The 18,698-nt window shown below is 51.6% G+C and overlaps 1 protein-coding gene across 2 annotated transcripts in view; it reads right to left on the bottom strand.

The window, feature by feature from the left end:
• The window catches only part of LOC102445807 (NACHT, LRR and PYD domains-containing protein 1a-like), a 61,087-nt gene that overhangs the window by 13,705 nt on the left and 28,684 nt on the right, over window positions 1-18,698 (bottom strand). For both annotated transcript variants that reach the window (XM_075897862.1, XM_075897863.1), the window contains exons 8-12: window positions 8,019-8,080; window positions 5,886-6,106; window positions 4,147-4,406; window positions 3,340-3,465; window positions 1,650-1,791 (exon numbers count right to left, since the gene is read on the bottom strand). In XM_075897862.1, the coding sequence (XP_075753977.1) occupies window positions 1,650-1,791; window positions 3,340-3,465; window positions 4,147-4,406; window positions 5,886-6,106; window positions 8,019-8,080 (811 nt within the window). The remainder of the gene's footprint in view (window positions 1-1,649; window positions 1,792-3,339; window positions 3,466-4,146; window positions 4,407-5,885; window positions 6,107-8,018; window positions 8,081-18,698) is intronic.

Raw genomic sequence — 18,698 nt, 5'->3', positions numbered from 1 at the left:
ATCGCTGGAAATATTGAAGAGCAGGTTGAGTAGACATCTACCAGGGATGGTCTAGTTGGGGCTTGGTCCTGTCGTGAGGACAGGGGATGGGAGGTTGTGGAATCTCCATCGTTGGAGATATTGAAGAGCAGGTTGGGTAGACATCTACCAGGGATGGTCTAGTTGGGGCTTAGTCCTGCCATGAGAGCAGGGGATGGGAGGTTGTGGAATCTCCATCGCTGGAGATATTGAAGAGCAGGTTGGGTAGACATCTACCAGGGATGGTCTAGATGGGGCTTGGTCCTGTCGTGAGGACAGGGGATGGGAGGTTGTGGAATCTCCATCGTTGGAGATATTGAAGAGCAGGTTGGGTAGACATCTACCAGGGATGGTCTAGTTGGGGCTTAGTCCTGCCATGAGAGCAGGGGATGGGAGGTTGTGGAATCTCCATCGCTGGAGATATTGACGAACAGGTTGGGTAGATATCGACCAGGGATGGTTTAGACGGGGCTTGGTCCTGCCAGGCACCTGGACTTCATGACCTGTCAAGATCCCTTCTAGTTCTAGTGTTCTATGATTCTATACACATCTACGAAGGATGGTCTAGACCATGCTTGGTCCTGCCATGAGGGCAGGGGACAGGATGTTGTGGAATCTGTATCAGTGGAGATATTGAAGAGCAGGTCAGATAGACATCTACCAGGGATGATCTAGACCAGAGTTTCCCAACCTATGGGTCAGGACCCAAATATGGGTCGCCATTACATTTCAAAAGGGTCGCCAAGTGTCTGACCAAGCCCCATCTAGACCATCCCTGGTAGATGTCTTTCCAACCTGCTCTTCAATATCTCCATCTAGACCATCCCTGGTAGATGTCTACCCAACCTGCTCTTCAATACCTCCAGCGATAGAGATTCCACAATCTCCCGTCCCCTGCCCTCATGGCAGGACCAAGGTGGCTTTTAAGGAGCCGTTCACACATTTTTTTGAATTGCCCTGGGTCACCAAGTTTTCCTGAATTGTCAAAATGGTTCCCACCTGGAAAAGGTTGGGAACCGCTGGTCTAGATGGTGCTTGGTCCTGTCGTGAGGACAGGGGACAGGAGGTTGTGGAATCTCCATCTCTGGAGATATTGAAGAACAGGTAGGACAGACATCTACCAGGGATGGTCTAGACGGGGCTTGGCCCTGTCGTGAGGACAAGGGATGGGAGGTTGTGGAATCTCCATCACTGGAGATATTGAAGAGCAAGTTGGGTAGACATCTACCAAGGATGGTCTAGATGGGGCTTGGTCGTGCTGTGGGGACAGGAGATGGGAGGTTGTGGAATCTCCATCATTGGAGATATTGAAGAATAGGTTGGATAGACATCTACCAGGGATGGTCTAGGTGGGTTTGGTCCTGTTGTGAGGACAGGGGACTGGACTTGACGACCTCTCGAGGTCCTTCTCATTCTAGGATTCTATGAGTCCCACCACGGAGCGGGCATGGTGGGCACACCCTGGTTGGATGTGGGGGAGGGTGCCTAGCAGTGTTTGGGCCACAGCTTGGTTTGGCCTTGGTGCAGGAGAAATCACTTCTGACGGCCACAAGCCAAAGAAGTCAACGGAAAGTCTCCCCCTGATGTGAATGGGTTGAGGGCCCTCACGAGTCACAAGTCACTGGACCTACCTGGCCTCACCAAGGTCTCCCAGACCAAGCTGCCGTCCTCTTGGCCCTTCACCTTGAGCTGGATTTCCTTCTTCATTTCCCGGGTGTAGATCTCCACAAACGATTGCTGCTCCCCGGGGCTCCAGTAGCAGAAGTCCAGTTGCTGAAGCAAAAGGGAGAAGGCGTTGGGAGACTCGTCCTCCGGAGCCAAGAGCGGGAACGGACAGCCCCAGGCTCCAACCACGAGGGACTCGCCGGGGGACCAGCCAGGTCCGGGTTAGACAGAGGCTCTGGCTTGTGAAAGACTAGCTGCCTTGGACTTTCTGTACCCAATGGGCGAGGCCTCCATCAACCCCAGGAGTTGGGAACCACCACGGCTCATCCATCCTAGGCGTCCCTGAAAGTTCCCAGAGCTGAGCACGCAAGATCCTCAGGGGCTAAAGCCACGAGCCTCTCCCGCAAGGGCGAAAAGCCAACGGACTCTCGGCAAAGGCGGTAGAGCCGCCGTTGACATCTCCGTCGTTCCGAAGCACACTGTGTGGGGCATACAACCTCCACACTGGGAAGGACGGGGTTAAAGGGCAGCACTGGGCCCAGCTAGCTCCTCCCCTCCAACCCTGAAGAGCACACGCCCTCTGGGGACAGGGCTGGGAGTCCCGGTGGGGGCTGACGGTTTGGGTCCCTTTTCCGTTTTTGTTCATGCCTGGGAGAACGGCGGAGGACAACAGGGAGGGTCTACAGCATGGGTTCCCAAACTGAAGGGTGTGCCCCTTGGGGGGGCCATGAAGAAATTGGAGGGGGGCTCAAGGCAACCCAGCCCCCCCCATCAATTGCCCCCCCTCAAGAAAGAGCTCAGTAGGTCTGTCTGCTCAGCCACCAGAACATGTGCAGCTCGGGCTGGCTGGGGCAGATTTCAAAATGGCCCCCTTAAAAGGGCAATGCCTACTCTGTTCTTAAAAGGGCAGGACAATGTTCTTTTTTTTTTTCTCACGTTTTGCTATTTTTGGGGGGGGGGCATGATGCCGAAAAGTTTGGGAACCACTGGTCTATAGCCAAATGGAGCGTCGTGGGGTTGGACTTTCGTCTTCACCTTAGCGGGAGGCTGACCAGCCCATCAAGGACCCTACTATGGGCACGTTTAAACGACCTCCCTCTAAAGAGGGATGTAAACGAGACCGATGGAAATTGCAAGTGAAGCCAAGCTTTGAATTTGCCGCCCTTCGTTTGCATAACGGCGGCCGGACGTTCTTTCGAAAACTGGTATTTCGAAAGTGAAACTGCTATCTAGGCGGGTTCTTTCGGGGGGAAAAAAACCCCTTTCGAAAGAACCGTAACGCCCCAAAAAATGAACTTTCCTGGTTCTTTCGGAAAAGGATTTTTTTTCGAAAGAGCCGAGACTAGATGGCAGTTTTACTTTCAAAAAGCCCGTTCTCGACAGAGCGCGCGGTTGCGCCGTTATGCAAATGAAGCGTGGGAAATTCACATCCCGGCTTCATTTGCAATTTTGATCTGTCCGATTTACATCCCTCTTTCGAAATAGTCTAGATGTAGCCTGTAATTCCTAATTGAACCCTTTTCCCGGGGACAAGACGCACCAGTGAAGGATCTGATGTACTCCGAGCGCTAACGCTCACTCGGAATCCTCGTCCGGTGGATTCTGAGGATCCCAATGTTTCCTTCCTCCATGCTGGTCCGGGAGAGGACCACTTACCGCTGGCGTGATCTCCAGATTTTCCAAACCGGACACCTGGTACCGAGACCCAAAGTACAGAGGGTTGGTCTGAGGAGGTTTGGGCACATGCGTTGATTTCCACGTTGTTTCTTCTTCTTCAATGGCCTGTGAACGCAAAACATTGTTATACCTGAGGAACAATTGACCTTTGTCAATGTAGCCCTCTGGTGAGTGTGTCTTTTAGGCCCTTTGCCCGCGTATGTCACCAATTCTTCAGTGGGCGAACGCCGTATCTCTTAACCCTCAACTCTCCCAGGAAATAAAATGGGTGGAAAGTGATCACAGTGGGAGAAGAGCTGGGTTTTGTTGCTTGACCAAACCCTGCCACCCATTTCCAGCCTCAGATGGCCCAGAGGGAGTGAACACGACGGAACCATCAAGTCATCCCACCGCTGCTACCCATTTCCAGCCTCAGATGGCCCAGAGGGAGTGAACACGACGGAACCATCAAGTGATCCCACCACTGCTACCCATTTCCAGCCTCAGATGGCCCAGAGGGAGTGAACACGACGGAACCATCAAGTGATCCCACCACTGCTACCCATTTCCAGCCTCAGATGGCCCAGAGGGAGTGAACACGACGGAACCATCAAGTCATCCCACCACTGCTACCCATTTCCAGCCTCAGATGGCCCAGAGGGAGTGAACACGACGGAACCATCAAGTGATCCCACCACTGCTACCCATTTCCAGCCTCAGATGGCCCAGAGGGAGTGAACACAACAGGAAACCATTAAGTAATCCCACCGCTGCCACCAATTTCCAGCCTTTGACAAACTATTTTACCTTCTTCAGTGAGTGGTCATTAGGTATCAGGTAGAGGTGGAGCGTGACGTCTGCCATGCTGAGCGTCCGGTAGATCAGCACAAGGGAATGGATGGGGATAAATGTTAAGGCCGACCGTAGCTTTCTCCAAAGTACGCCAAGCTGGGAGAAGCTGGGATTCTTCAGGACGGCAAAAAAGCGGTTGATGCTCGTGGGTCGCTCAGGGGTCATCTGGCCAGCTTCAAAATGGGCAATGCGGCACAAGCTTTCGTCGGCTCCGTCTGCAAAAGAAACCGCAAAGACTTGGGGGCTGGAGCCAGGCAAGCTGGGGGCTGCCACTTCCGGTCCCAGTTGTCAGGTTTAACGTCCCCACCAGCATTGTTATCGGTAATGATGACAGAACCCTGGATCTAAGGATTATCCCACTAATGTCGGCTCTGTGTTCAGCGAGTCCTAAATTCTTGGCCTTAACAGCTTCCTATGCCAGAGAGTTCCGCAGTCGAATTACAGGTCATAGGAAAAACGATGTCCATGGATCAATTTTCGGTTGGCCACCTTTTCATTTCATCGCATGCCCCTTGCTCTGTGGGACAGGAGAACTGAAGTCTTCAATCCCTACGATCTGTGTTTCATAGTCTTTTATCCTTCCTCCTCTTCGCTGTCTCCTTTACGACGGATTATCCCAAAGACACAGTAATCGTCTCCGTATTCATTTCCAACTCAAGACCTTTCCCTTTTATTTTGCATTTGTCCTCATTATATTTGTCGTCCTGTTAATCACTCACCGACTGGAGTTAGATCCCTCAGAAATTCCTCCTAGTTTTCTGGCCCTGGCCAGCCTCGATAACGTGTCCCTTTGTGACAGGGTGGGCATACCTCACAGAAGGGCCAGGAGGGATTAAGAACTTGTGAGCAGAAGAAGCTCCGCCCCCTAGCCGCACTGGGCACGCTCCAACGGCTGGAACAGTATAAAAGGGAGCAGCTCTATTCAGTCCGGGCTGGCTAGTGGAGGAGAAGGACCTGCTACTGAGGTTCCCCGAAGCAACGGGGCAGGACGTGGTATCTCCCGCCCGCGTGAGCTCATTGTGTGGCGGCGGGCTTCTCTCTGGACGCGTGGTGTATTACTCCCCCGCTTGGGTCCTGGTGGTGTAGGGTGGGCACAAGCCACCCTGCCGGGTCTACTGCCCCTGTGACTCTCACCGTTAGGCTGTGCTGCCCTGGACTCTAGAGCTTGTTACAGATTGTGGCCATTGGGCCGTACTGCCTCGGGCCGGGACACATTTCTCTACCTCAGCGCTCGCCCCCGATTATTAATAAATATGAAGTTTCACGGGGCCTGATATGACCTTAGGGTTAGGGTTAGCCAACTGCCGATCCATGTGGGTCTTTTGCCTCCTCCCACATAGTTTCTTTAGCGGCCGGGGCGGTGGTCCGGTTTTGGCTTCCGGCCTCGCCAGGAGGCGGGGCCTCGGTGGGGGAGAGGAGGAGCAGAGATGGGGCCTCAAAGGCAGGACCAATCCTCACTCGATCCTGAGGGGATTCGAACTGAATTGGGCCAGCCCGGAAAACGAGGAAGAGGAGGGAGAGGCAACCCGGCGCTCTAGCGCCGTAGGTCCTCGACTTTTTGCTGCTCACAGACCAGACTGACCGGCACCGACCGACCCCCTCCACGCCTGGGCCGTCGAGGGAGTTCGACACCTCCCCGAGCCCCGCTGGCTGCAGAGGGCGGCTCCCCCCGCGGCTCCCCGTTTCTGCCCTACCTGCGAGGCACACGAAGTGGGGCAGGTGCACGGCGCGCACCCGGTGGGGCTCGGCCCGGATGTGGAAGAGGGGGCCAGCGACCATCCAGTTCTCCTGAGCCGACGGGCTCAGACTCTCCGCCCAGGAGCCGTAGCTGTACTCCACCGTCACGGCCGCGCTCACCTCAAAGCCAAGGCCCGTCTCGGCGCAGTGGAAGGAGCCGGCGTGAGGGAGGTGAGCCCTGGGGAGGGAGGATGGGACCGTGAACTAGAGATCAGGCTTGGACAGCGCTTCTAGGCCGGTGATCCTCCCAGGTTTTCCGGTGGCCTCACGGAGTCACCACCAACCCCACACGACTTCATTCACTTTATAGAACCGGACGGTTGGACGAGACCTCAGGAGTCATCAAGTCCAGCCCCCTGCCCAAGGCAGGACCAATCCCAACTCAATCAACCCGGCCAGGGGTTGGTCAAGCCGAGACTTAAACACCCCTAGGGATGGAGACTCCACCACCTCCTTAGGGAACCATCCCAGCGCTTCACCACCCTCCTCGGGAAATCGTTTTTCCTACTATCCAACCTAGACCCACCCCACTGTAACTTGCGCCCATGGCTCCTTGTTCTGCATCCGTCACTACTGAGAACAGCCTCTCTCCATCCTCTTTGGAACCCCCCTTCAGGAAGTTGCCGGCTGCTCTCAAATCCCCCCTCGCTCTTCTCTTCTGCAGACTGAACAAACCCAAATCCCTCAGCCTCCCCTCATAGGTCATGTGCTCCAGCCCCCGAATCATTTAGGTCGCCCTCCTCTGGACCTTCTCCAATGCGTCCACCTCCTTTCTGTAGTTGGGGGTCCAGAATCCTCCAGATTCTCGGGGTCACCCAATGAAATGAACAGGCAGCAGGTTTCAAACAAACCAAAGGCCGTTTTGCTTCCTGCCGCACACTGTCAACCGGTGGAACTCCTCGCCAGAGGATGATGTGAAGGCCAGGACTTCAAAACAGGGTTCCATAAGGAACTAGATACACTAGCAAGTTTCAAAGGAAGAAAAGGACGCTTTTCTTCATGCAGCCACAGTCAACCTGTGGAACTCCTCGCCGGAGGATGATGTGAAGGCCAGGACTTCAAAACAGGGTTCCATAAGGAACTAGATACACTAGCAAGTTTCAAAGGAAGAAAAGGACGCTTTTCTTCATGCAGCCACAGTCAACCTGTGGAACTCCTCGCCAGAGGATGATGTGAAGGCCAGGATTTCCGAAAGAGACTAGATCAACCAGCAGGTTGCAAAGGAACAAAAGGCCGCTTTTCTTAGGGTTGCCAGGTAGTTTCACCAAAAATACTGAACACGGCCGAATCTCTGGAGGCAAAACGCATCACAGGAACGGATTTCTATGGGTCTTTCTTTGCGCCGCCTCCGAAAAAGCAGGCTGTTGCAAGTAGACTCGTAGAAGCTTAGGGTGGGAAGCGACCTCAGAAGCTCATCAAGTCCAAAGTAGGACCAATCCCAACTCAATCCACTTAGCTAGACCTTCGTCAAGCCAGGCCATCTATGGACGGAGATTCCACCACTTCCCTAGGGAACCCATTCTAGAGCTTCCCCACCCTCCTAGGGAAATGGGTCGTTGACACCCCTTTTTTACCAGCTCGCTGGGAATCTGGGCAAAGGGAGGTTCACAGATCTAGGAGGATGTCTTTTCACGGGCTCTCCGCTGGCTGTGAAAAGCGAGATGCGCACGGGTGTTTATATCATGGATATCGGCAACCCCCTCAGTATGGACTTTGCCCCGGAATGGGAGAAGGCCGGGAGATGGGGAGGGTATGGGCCCACCATCACATGAGGGAAGATGGGGGTCTGTGTCCAGAACCAGAGCCCAAGGCCGGATGGATGGGTTCCCAACGTTTCCTGCAAGAGTTAGCTCCCCAACCCCTCCCAGGGCGGAAGTCCAAGCCCTGCTGGTTCACCACGCCAAGGTGACTCAAGAACTCACCTTGGTCCTCTAGCATCATGTTCCACCTGTCTCCAGAGGCGGTGCAGGTCAGGAGCAACAGGGAGGGTAGGAGAGAGTTATCCCCCGCCCCCCATCACCTACACGAAAAGCTCCTGGTGGTCACCTTTGAGAAATGCCATTCTCACATCACATCCTGGAGCGCCTTACCTGTAGACGGTCTTGTTCCTCTCCGGGTCTAGGACAATCTCTGGCGTTACCTCTGGAAGAGTCTGAAATACAGAGAGGAGGGTGGCTTCACCAGGGTAACGTAACATAAGAACGAGGGGGTCACCAGATGAAATGAACAGGCAGCAGGTTTCAAACAAACCAAAGGACGTTTTGCTTCCCGCCGCACACAGTCAACCTGTGGAACTCCTCGCCGGAGGATGGGGTGAAGGCCAGGACTTCAAACAGGGTTCTATAAGGATCTAGATACACTAGCAGATTTCAAAGGAAGAAAAGGAAGCTTTTCTTCACGCAGCCACAGTAAACCTGTGGAACTCCTTGCCACAGGATGGTGTGAAGGCCAGGACTTCAAAAAGGGACTAGATCAACCAACAGGTTGCAAAGGAACAAAAGGACACTTTTCTTAGGGTTGCCAGATAGTTTCACCAAGAATTCTGAACACCAACGCATTCCTCCCGCCCCCACCAGACGTCGCGGGGGAAGAATGTCGCAGTAGTCTTCCGTCCGAGCAAAACAGAAAATACCGGGCATGTAAAATTTTCTGTTTTTTTTTTTTATACCGGGCCAATACTAGACACCTGGCAACTCTTTATACAGCTCATAGTCAACCTGTGGAACTCCTTGCCAGAGGATGATGTGACGGCCGGGACTTGAACAGGGTTCCAAAAAGAGCTAGATACGTTCATGGGGGATAGGTTCATCCGTGGCTATCAGTCAGAATGGGTAGGACTGATGTCCCTAGCCATCCACCGTGTCCTGCATGGTCCCACGTCACTATCCTTCCCCGTTCAAAGGTATCGATTGCCATGCCTTCGTGGATTGTAACAGCCTCCCCTGTAGATCCCCCCCCCTACTCCAAATTGATTCCCGATTGAGTGGTCTCCTTCTGGTCCTGCTGCATTCCAGGGTAGGGGGAACAATTTGCCAATTTCCATGAAAGCGGCCTTACGCATGTGAAAGTTTTGCAGCCACTGGTCACCGGCCAGCTGTGTCACTACACGGTTCCAGAATCAGCCGTGACACCGGGTTTTTCTCCCATCAGGCCCTGGGAGTCTAGCCCAGGGCTTGCTGGATGATTACCCACAATGCATCCCTGTTCGCGTCAATGGTATCGGGTAGGGACGCTTCATCTGAGGACCAAGATTAACTTTGTGAAAATGGCTGCTAAAAAGTCGACTTGAATAAATCGGACCCAGTTTCATACAGGAGACGTACCCTCGGCGGCGAGTCCCAATGCGGAGGTAGACTATTACCTCCTGACTCTCATGGTGCCGGCTACGTTCAGAGACAGGATCCCCCAGGTCTGATCCGGGTCGGTAATCCCCGTTTTCCCGACTTCCATGTTTTTCCCCTTACCTCTCCGACGCATCTCTTGCATTTTTCCTTCGACAAAGCAGAGGAGCTAAAAGAAGCCACCGTTTTTCTCGCTCCTAGAAGGAACACAGAGGACACCCACCATTAAAGCGTGTCTACTCACCGCAAACCGTTTTTCGCTCACGGGGGTAGCGTTTTGATAACGTGGGCCACGGCCCGGGTCTCCCCCCTAACCCACGCTCATCCTGCAGGGGGCAGGCTGGAGTCCGATTTGGGCCAGGAGGTTCTGGGTCCACGCCCACGTGGTGGCATCTCACGATTGACCATCCGGATGTTACAAAAGAAACCCACGCGTGTAACCCCCGTGGTCTGAAGGCGGAGGAGATCGCCACACTCAATAGGTCGTGATTAATGCCACGGTTGGTGGTCGGTTTCTAGGCGGGTGGTGAAGCGCTGGGATGGATTCCCTAGGGAGGGGGTGGAATCTCCGTCCCTAGAGGTGTTTAAGTCTCGGCTTGGCCAAGCCCTGGTTGGGTTGATTGAGTTGGGTTGGTCCTGCCTTGGGCAGGGGGCTGGACTTGATGGCTCCTGAGGTCTCTTTCCACCCTCGGATTCTGTGATTTTACTCTCCTGCTTTGTACCCTAGAGTAGCAGAGGACTTCCTGTAGCACCTCCTGCTGGAAGAAGCTGGTACTGCACTAGCAGGAGGCTGCTACAGCGTCCTAGCATTTCATGGTTGTTTCGGATGGTTTTGATTCCTGTATCACCCCATTTGTCATTTTTTTTCCCCCCATGGCCTCTTACGTGGCGGTTCCTCGGGTTCTTCCGTGTCTGGAGATGCCGGGTGGAGTAGCTGGCTTTTTCCCTTGCCTGGTGCCGTTACCGTAGGAAAGTCCAAGACTGAAATGGCAGGAGAAATCACATCGTTTGAGATCACGGTCGGGGGACGAACCTGCCGCAGCCCAGGTAGCAAGACAGCAGTTAGGTACCTCTCCCTCCTCGTTTGGGTTAGTAACACCACTTCCTTCCCCCATAATATTGTCTTCCCACAACCTGCCACTGAAGGCTTCTGCTTAAAAACTCCCCAAAGTCACCGATTCTCTGACGGTGGGTAGCACGTTGCCACCACCCCACTGGGAAAACGCCGTTGAGAAGCCAGACAGAAATGCCTTTTTAACCCTCCGTCTGCAGAGAGCTGAAACTAAACGTATTTCTTAATTCAGGGTGCGTCGACACAGCCGGGCTAAATCCGAAGTAAGCGACGCAACTTGAGCTACGTCAATGGCGAAGCTTCAGTCGAAATAGCTTCATTCAGCTTTTGGCGCTGTCTACGTAGCAGTAAGTCTGAGACTGAACATTCTTGCTCCGACTTCTCATAAAAATGAGTCGGAGTAAGAAGTCCTCCAGCTGGATGTAATGTTGACACTCTGGGTGTGTCTAGACCACAAAGAAAAGTCGGAAACAGATACGTCTCCTTTTCTGCTTTTCTTCCAAAAGACTCTTTTCCAACATTTGGCCTGCCTACACGGGGTCATATGTCGGGAAAAATCCCTCTTTCAGAACATCCCTTCTTCCTCATAAAACGAGGTTGACAGGGATGCCCCAAAAAACGTGTCTGCTTTTCCGAAATTTTTTTAGACATGTTCCTCGGGCACAGCAGAACTTTCGGCGTCCCGGGAAAAACTCTGCAGTCCAGATGTACCGTAAGTTGAATTCTTGTGTGTCGACGCAGCTTATGTTGTTTCTGAAGAATGTGCGTTATTCCGAGCTAACGTTGTGTAGATGGACCCACAGTCTGGGTACCTCTAGACTACAGGGTTTTGTCGACAGAAGTTTTGTCGACTGATACTGTCGACAAAGCTTCTGTTGACAAAGAGCGTCTAGACACATCCAGTTCTGTCAACAAAGGAAGCTGCTTTGTTGACAAAACCCTGTAGTCTAGACACAACATTACATGCAATAACACCTTCTGTCGACAGAACTCTGTCGACAGAAGGCGTTATGCCTCGTAAAATGAGGTTTACCAGCGTCGACAAAACTGCTGACGTTATGTCGACAGAACTCAGGTATAGTTTTGTCGACAAAAGTCCACTTTTGTCGAAAAAACTCTTGTAGTCTAGACACACCCTCTCTGGCCTGTACACATACAGCCTCCTGCCTTCTAGGAGAGGAATCTGGCCCTAACCACCCACACCAGGCTAAAATCTACTCGCCATTGCCCTAATTGTCCAGCCTTGCTGATCATTATCTGAAAAAGGGGAGTTTATTCATGCAAGGAGGAAGATAGGATCATAGAATCCTAGGACTGGAAGGAACCTCGAGAGGTCATCGAGTCCAGTCCCCTGACCTCACGGCAGGGCCAAATACTGTCTAGACCATCCCTGATGTGTTTGGTGAGGCATTATTTCATTGCTAGGTGTCACATTATTGGATTTTAGGGGGAGCAGGCAGATTGCTGCTGCACCCATGGGGGGGGGGGGCGAAAGTCTATCCAAAAGGGGCCATGTGAGGTGTCAAATGAAAGCTTAGGTTCTACTCATTCTAGGTAGGCTACTCATGTACTTGTGTGGTGTCTGTATGTGGAGTTATGTGCTGGTCCTGTGAGTGTTCTCTGTCTGAGACTGCTGTAATGATGGATTGTTAAGTCGATGACTATGCTAATGAGCATGGCTCCACGGACAATGGCTCTCAAGGTGCCCAGTACCCACCTGAGGAATGCATCTGCAAATCAGGCAGATCTAATGGCTGCTGGCATGGGACACAGGGATACTTCACTGGGCCATGTGACGCGCTCCAGCTTGGAAGAGACTAGGGATGGCTATAAAATGCCATGAAGCGGACTCCATCTTGGCTTCAGTTCTGCTTCTGATCCCAGATGCAGCCTTGCAAGAGAAAGATCTGGAAAGGATTGGCGACCCATCCGGACATAGGATGGATACCAGAGACAGAAGGGGAAGTTGAGAGCAGCGTTCAACTTCCGGAAGGGAGGTTCCAAAGAGGCTGGAGAGAGGCTGTTCTCAGTAGTGACGGATGACAGAAAGGGCTCAAGTTATAGTGGGAGAGGTCTAGTTTGGAGATTAGGAAAAACGATTTTCTGAGGAGGGTGGGGAAACACTGGGCTGGCTTCCCTAGGGAGGCGGTGAAGTCTCCATCCCTAGAGGTGTTTAAGTCTTGGCTTGACCAAGCCTTGGCCGAGTTGATTGAGTTGGGCTTGGTCCTGCCTTGGGCAGGGGGCTGGACTTGATGACGCCTGAGGTCTCGTCCAACCGTACGGTTCTATAAAGTGAATGAAGTCGTGTCGGGTTGGTGGTGACTCCGTGAGGCCACCAGAAAACCTGGGAGGATCACCGGCCTAGAAGCCCTGTCCAAGCCGAGTTGAGATTGGTCCTACCTTGGGCAGGGGGCTGGACTTGATGACCTTCTGAGGTCTCTTCCAACTCCAGGGGTGTGTCCGGACTACAGGGTTTTGTCGACAAAAGGCCACGGTTGTCGACAAACCTATCCCTGCATCTACACTGCCACCGAGTGTCGACAGAATTCGGCAGTTTTGTTGACGGTGGGAAACCTCATTTGATGAGGAATACCACCGCTTGTCGACAGAGTTCTGTGCTCTCGCGCGGTGGCCTGGCTGAGCGGCGCAGAAGTCGGCCGAGCGCCACGGCGGGTGGGAACAGCGCCGCTCAAAGGTAACAGCCGGCGTTTCAGCGGTATGGGCTACTATGTATATGATAGCGTTGCAGTGTAGACGTTCCAAGACGGGCTACCGCAGATGAATTCTGGGTGTTTTTTTCCCCCACAATTCAAAAGCCCATATTCTATTTTCATTGGCTGTCCCGGCTTCCTGCCAACACTTCCTGCTGACATTCATGGACCCACCGTCACTCGGTTTAACCCTTCCACGCAAGTTATGGCGGGGATCTCCAGTAAAGGATAATACCTTTCCTAGACCCGGAATCCAACCTGTTGCTCTCTTCCCCCGAGCAGCTGTTTTAAAGGGAAAACGTTCAACGGGTTAAAACAGGAAGCTCTTACCTGGAAGAAGGGAGGTTGTCGGCATGTGTCCACCACGCACTGCGAAACAGACATCAGAGAGTGAGACCTGGGCCCTTTTCCCGCTCCGCCCCTTAGAATGGAATCTAAGCTCCTCCCACTAGCGAATAAACCCCACCCCTCTACAGGCGGAGCTAGATTGTCCAGCCTATCACCTCCTTACCCATAAATGATAGGAAATCCAGTGTGATGCTGGAGGATTTTAATTTGAGCAACGTCTGGTGAAGATTTCATGCTGCCGGTACGAAACGTGTGTGGAATTTCTCACCATCCTAGACACTAATTTCGTAACAAAAAATGTTGCAGGCAATCCCAGGGGGGCGGGGGAGGGAGAGGAGAGGAATTCCCGATTAGATCTTGTCCACACAGATAAAAAAAATACCAATTGGAGATCTATACGTTAACGGTCGCTGAGGCGACCAGCGGTTACAATCCGATGATTGTAATGTGAAAACAAAGTCCCGGCTCTTAATATAGAATCGGTGCCGTGTTAAGACCCGTTAGGAGGCAAATCGTTTGGAAGAAGAATTTAATTAAAAAAAAAAAAACCGGGAATGATAAACGGGAATCTTTTCGCAACACCTGATTAGATGCCCCACAGGATCACATAAGAACAGCCAGACTGGGTCAGACCTAAGGGCCAACTAGCCCAGGATCTTGTCTGCGGACAGTGGCCAATGGCAGATGCCCCAGAGGGGGCGGACACAACTGATAATCCTTACATGATCCCTCCCGTCACCCACCTCCAGAGAAACAGAGGCTAGGGACACACTCCTACCCAGCCATTGATGGACCTAACCTCTGTGAATGTATCTAGCTCTTTTTTGAACCCTGTTCAAGTCCTGGCCTTCACCACATCCTCTGGCGAGGAGTTCCGCAGGTTGACTGTACTGTGTGAAGAAAAGCATCCTTTTGTTCCTTTGAAACCTGCTTGTTTATCTAGTTCCTTTTTAAGCCTGTTTGAAGTCCTGGCCTTCACACCATCCTCTGGCGAGGAGTTCCACAGGTTGACTGTGCGTCGAGTGAAGAAAAACTTCCTTTGGTTTGGTTTAAACCTGCTGCCTATTCATTTCATTTGGTGACCCCTAGTTCTTATATTGTGGGAATAAGGAAATAACTTTTTGTTATTTACTTTTTCCATACCAGTCATGATTTTATAGATCTCTATCCCGTCCCGCTTTTGTCTCCTAAGCTGAAAAGTTGAAGTCTTTTAAATGTGGACCCGTTCCAAACCCCTCATCATTTTTGTTGCCCTTTTCGGAACCTTTTAAGTTCAGAATTTAACTTTTTTGAGATGAGCTGACCTCATCTGTACTCAATATTCAAGATGTGGACGTTCAATGGTTTTATGTAGCGGCAGTGAGATATTTTCTGCCTTGTTCTCTCTCCCTTTTTTTAATGATTCCTAAATCATTCCTATCCCAGTCTAGAAAAAAAGGCCAGACTGTTTTTTAAAAAAATCGTCTCTATCCTCTTTTTCATGAATCCCAAATCGTTCCTATCCCAGTCTAGAAAAAAAGGCCAGACTGTTTTTAAAAAAAATCGTCTCCATCCTCTTTTTCATGAATCCCAAATCATTCCTATCCCAGTCTAGAAAAAAAGGCCAGACTGTTTTGAAAAAAAATCGTCTCTATCCTCTTTTTCATGAATCCCAAATCATTCCTATCCCAGTCTAGAAAAAAAGGCCAGACTGTTTTTAAAAAAAATCGTCTCTATCCTCTTTTTCATGAATCCCAAATCATTCCTATCCCAGTCTAGAAAAAAAGGCCAGACTGTTTTTAAAAAAAATCGTCTCCATCCTCTTTTTCATGAATCCCAAATCGTTCCTATCCCAGTCTAGAAAAAAAGGCCAGACTGTTTTTAAAAAAAATCCTCTCTATCCTCTTTTTCATGAATCCCAAATCGTTCCTATCCCAGTCTAGAAAAAAAGGCCAGACTGTTTAAAAAAAAAAATCGTCTCTATCCTCTTTTTCATGAATCCCAAATCGTTCCTATCCCAGTCTAGAAAAAAAGGCCAGACTGTTTTTAAAAAAAATCGTCTCTATCCCCTTTTTCATGAATCCCAAATCGTTCCTATCCCAGTCTAGAAAAAAAGGCCAGACTGTTTTAAAAAAAAATCGTCTCTATCCTCTTTTTCATGAATCCCAAATCGTTCCTATCCCAGTCTAGAAAAAAAGGCCAGACTGTTTTGAAAAAAAATCGTCTCTATCCTCTTTTCCATGAATCCCAAATCGTTCCTATCCCAGTCTAGAAAGAAGGCCTGGCTGTTTCTTTTTAAACTGTTTTAAAGGGGATGTGAAGGGAGCGATACAAAAGAAAAATATACATTCCGCTAATGGAAGAAAGGGAAAGTTGACACTAATGGATTGAAATCAGGAATTGTAGACAATTGATAAGGGAATCCAAAGGGTGCTGTCCATGGCAGAGGAAGGAAGACTAAACAGGAGTTTTAAAGCTACAGGAAGATCGTAAGGAATCGGAGAATGGCATCGGTTCATTACAAGTTGGATATGGTAGAATTATCAATAATAATAAATGTCAATAATAATGGAGAAAAGGAGGGGCGGAGGATGGGTTTCCTTCCTCTTCCCTCCTACCCATGCTGGGCATGTTCCAGTAGCTGTTTCCCCTATAGGACGGCTATCTAGGGATGGCCTCTCCCCACCTCTAGCAGCAGGGGGTTAGCAAAACACATCTAAGAAAGAACAAACGTAACGTCTCCAGTGCCGGTTGGGGGCCCCTGGGTCTGCCTGGCGTCGGGGGTTGCTCTGTCTCTCCTTGATCTGGATGGTGTGATCCCTCGGGTGCTCCCCAAAGATAAGCCCTGGGGAGGACACTCCCCCTCCCTCCCACTCTGTCCCCCCCCATGCAGCCGCTTCTCGCCCTCTGGGCCTCGCCCTGAGCTTACATTTTAGAATCAAATGGACGACGCAGCCATCGGTCAGCCCCGAGCGCCGCAGGGTCCAGTCATTGTTCAGCTGTCTGCTTGGATTTGAGGCTATCAGACGCATCTGGTCGACTGCAATTCCTTCTCGGTCCTCGATCTTCCTCTTCAGATCCAGCACGGTCTCGTCCAAACACACGGCCACCGACAGACTCTCGCCCGTGAGGGTTTTCACAAAGATTGTGGCTGCAGATTTCCCCGGGCGGGTTGGCTCCATGCTGGGTCACCCGGCTGTGCTCAGATCCGGGGGGTGGCTTTCTCCGAGCCCCCCTGCTCTGGATTCCGGGCTGTGTTCTGCCCCCCAACGAGGGCGAAGGGATCCCCGGGCCCCGTCCGCCTTCTCTCCCGTCCTGCTCCCCGGACCCGTCACTTCCTCAGAAAACGAAACTGCTCGTTGGCCGGCTGCCCGGGACTGGGTGTGTCCAGGGCTTCAAAACAAAACTCCCGAGGCTGCTGGATTTCCTCCTCCGTGGCGGGGCCCCCTTTCAGTGCCCCCTTCGCAGGTTAACCCCTCATCGCCTGCCTCTGCCCCCCAGAGGCTGCCCGCTTCTCTTCGCTCGCCCCCTGCTCTGCCAAGTCCACGTCTGGCCTGCAGCCACGGTGAAGCAATTTCCTTCCCTTCCTCTCCAAAAAAGGATTCCTCTCCCGCTCCGCTCGGCTTGCCTTTCCCCGCCTCTTTCCCGTGTGTGTGTGGGGGGGGAGACTGCACCCCCCTGCCTGCGCAATACGTGGGGCTGTTGGCTTTGTCCAAAGTGCGGATTTCTGGCCGGTCTCAAGTCTGGTGTGACAAAGCCCGCAGGCAAAGCTGGGTTAAGAAAGAAAGCGGGGAGAGTCAGGAAATGTTTTGCAGAACAACACCGGAGAAGCTGGATACAGGAGACCACGTCAAGAACACAGGCCTAGTGGCCTCGTACTGGTACAGGCGACCCCCGACTTACAACTGCCTGACTTACAGGCGATCCCTGATTTATCACCCCCCAACTCACAGGTGACCCTCAACTTACCGCCACCCGATTCACAGGCGACGCTCGACTTACAACTGCCTGACTCACAGGTGATCCCTAACTTACAAGTGCCCGACTCACAGGTGACCTCTGACTTACCACCGCCCGACTCACAGGTGACCCTGACTTACAACCGCCTGACTCATAGGTGACTCCCTACTTACCACTAACTGACTTACAGCCGACCTCCAACTTACAACCACCCAACGCACAGGCGACCCCCGACTTATCAGCTCCCGACTTTCAGATGACCCCCGACTTACCACCATCTGACTTAGAGGCAACCCCCAACTTACAACCGCACAACTTACAGGCGATCCCCGACTTACAACTGCCCAACTCACAACCCCCCACATTTCCAACCATTTTTTTCACACAAGATAGCTCGTAATCCCCTCCAATTGGCGTCGACAGCTCGCATTTACAACAGCTCATGACACAGACTCCATGCATCCTTCCAAAACAGGAAATGTACGTCAGTCAGACACGCAGAATCTCTGCACATCTCGGCCTTCACTTTTTTGTGATTTTTTTTGTGCACGATTTGAACGATTTAGTTTAGTTTTCCTCCATTTCTGTAGTCAAGTCTGGTATTTTTCGGGTATGAAATGGGTTTCCAGGAACAGAACCGTCATTAATAACATTGGGAAATTAGGCTTTGACTTACCACGGTTTGACTTACGATGGTTCTCCAGGAACCAGTGAGGTTGTAAGTGCTAGGGGTCACCTGTACTTTTGTTCTGATACCCCAAAAGTCCCGATGCAGCCATGAAACTGTCAACCACGCGCATATGAGCAACAGCCTGAGTTAGGGGGCGCTGAGAATTTTAACGTATCCTACCCAACGCGACATCGATTGGTAAATAGTATTAGAACGACTAAGTCTCATTTTGCTATAAATTGGGGTGAGTAAGAACAATCGGTGGGAGGGAATCTGTGGGATCGACCCACACATCCTGCTTGTTGTAACTAGACGTGATTCGGCACTTCGCACGGCTACGTCGAGGTGGCGTTCCTATGGGCGTACCTTCTGGCCTAGCACCGTCGGTCACATATGGGTGAAGTCGTGAATTAAGGTTTCGTATTGTAAAGAGTAGATCTTTTAATGACGGTGTATACAGTGCTTTGGGCTGTATTAATTGCTTTTGAATTTATCGTATCGAAGGTTGACATGGTAGAATCATCGTTTTTAACGCTTGAAAACTTAAGCAACTGTATTCACTGGCCATGAATAAGAAAGAGGTTAAGTGTCCTGGTTTCCCTTGGATCTAAAATAAATCGAACCACACGACACCGTGTCCCTGTCCCCCTTTCTCCCGTTTCCTGCCCTCCTCCCGTTCTTCCCCCTTG

Source organism: Pelodiscus sinensis, chromosome 15, assembly GCF_049634645.1.
Source record: "Pelodiscus sinensis isolate JC-2024 chromosome 15, ASM4963464v1, whole genome shotgun sequence".
Lineage (NCBI taxonomy): Eukaryota > Metazoa > Chordata > Testudines > Trionychidae > Pelodiscus > Pelodiscus sinensis.
This window is presented reverse-complemented; position numbering and strand designations above follow the sequence as displayed.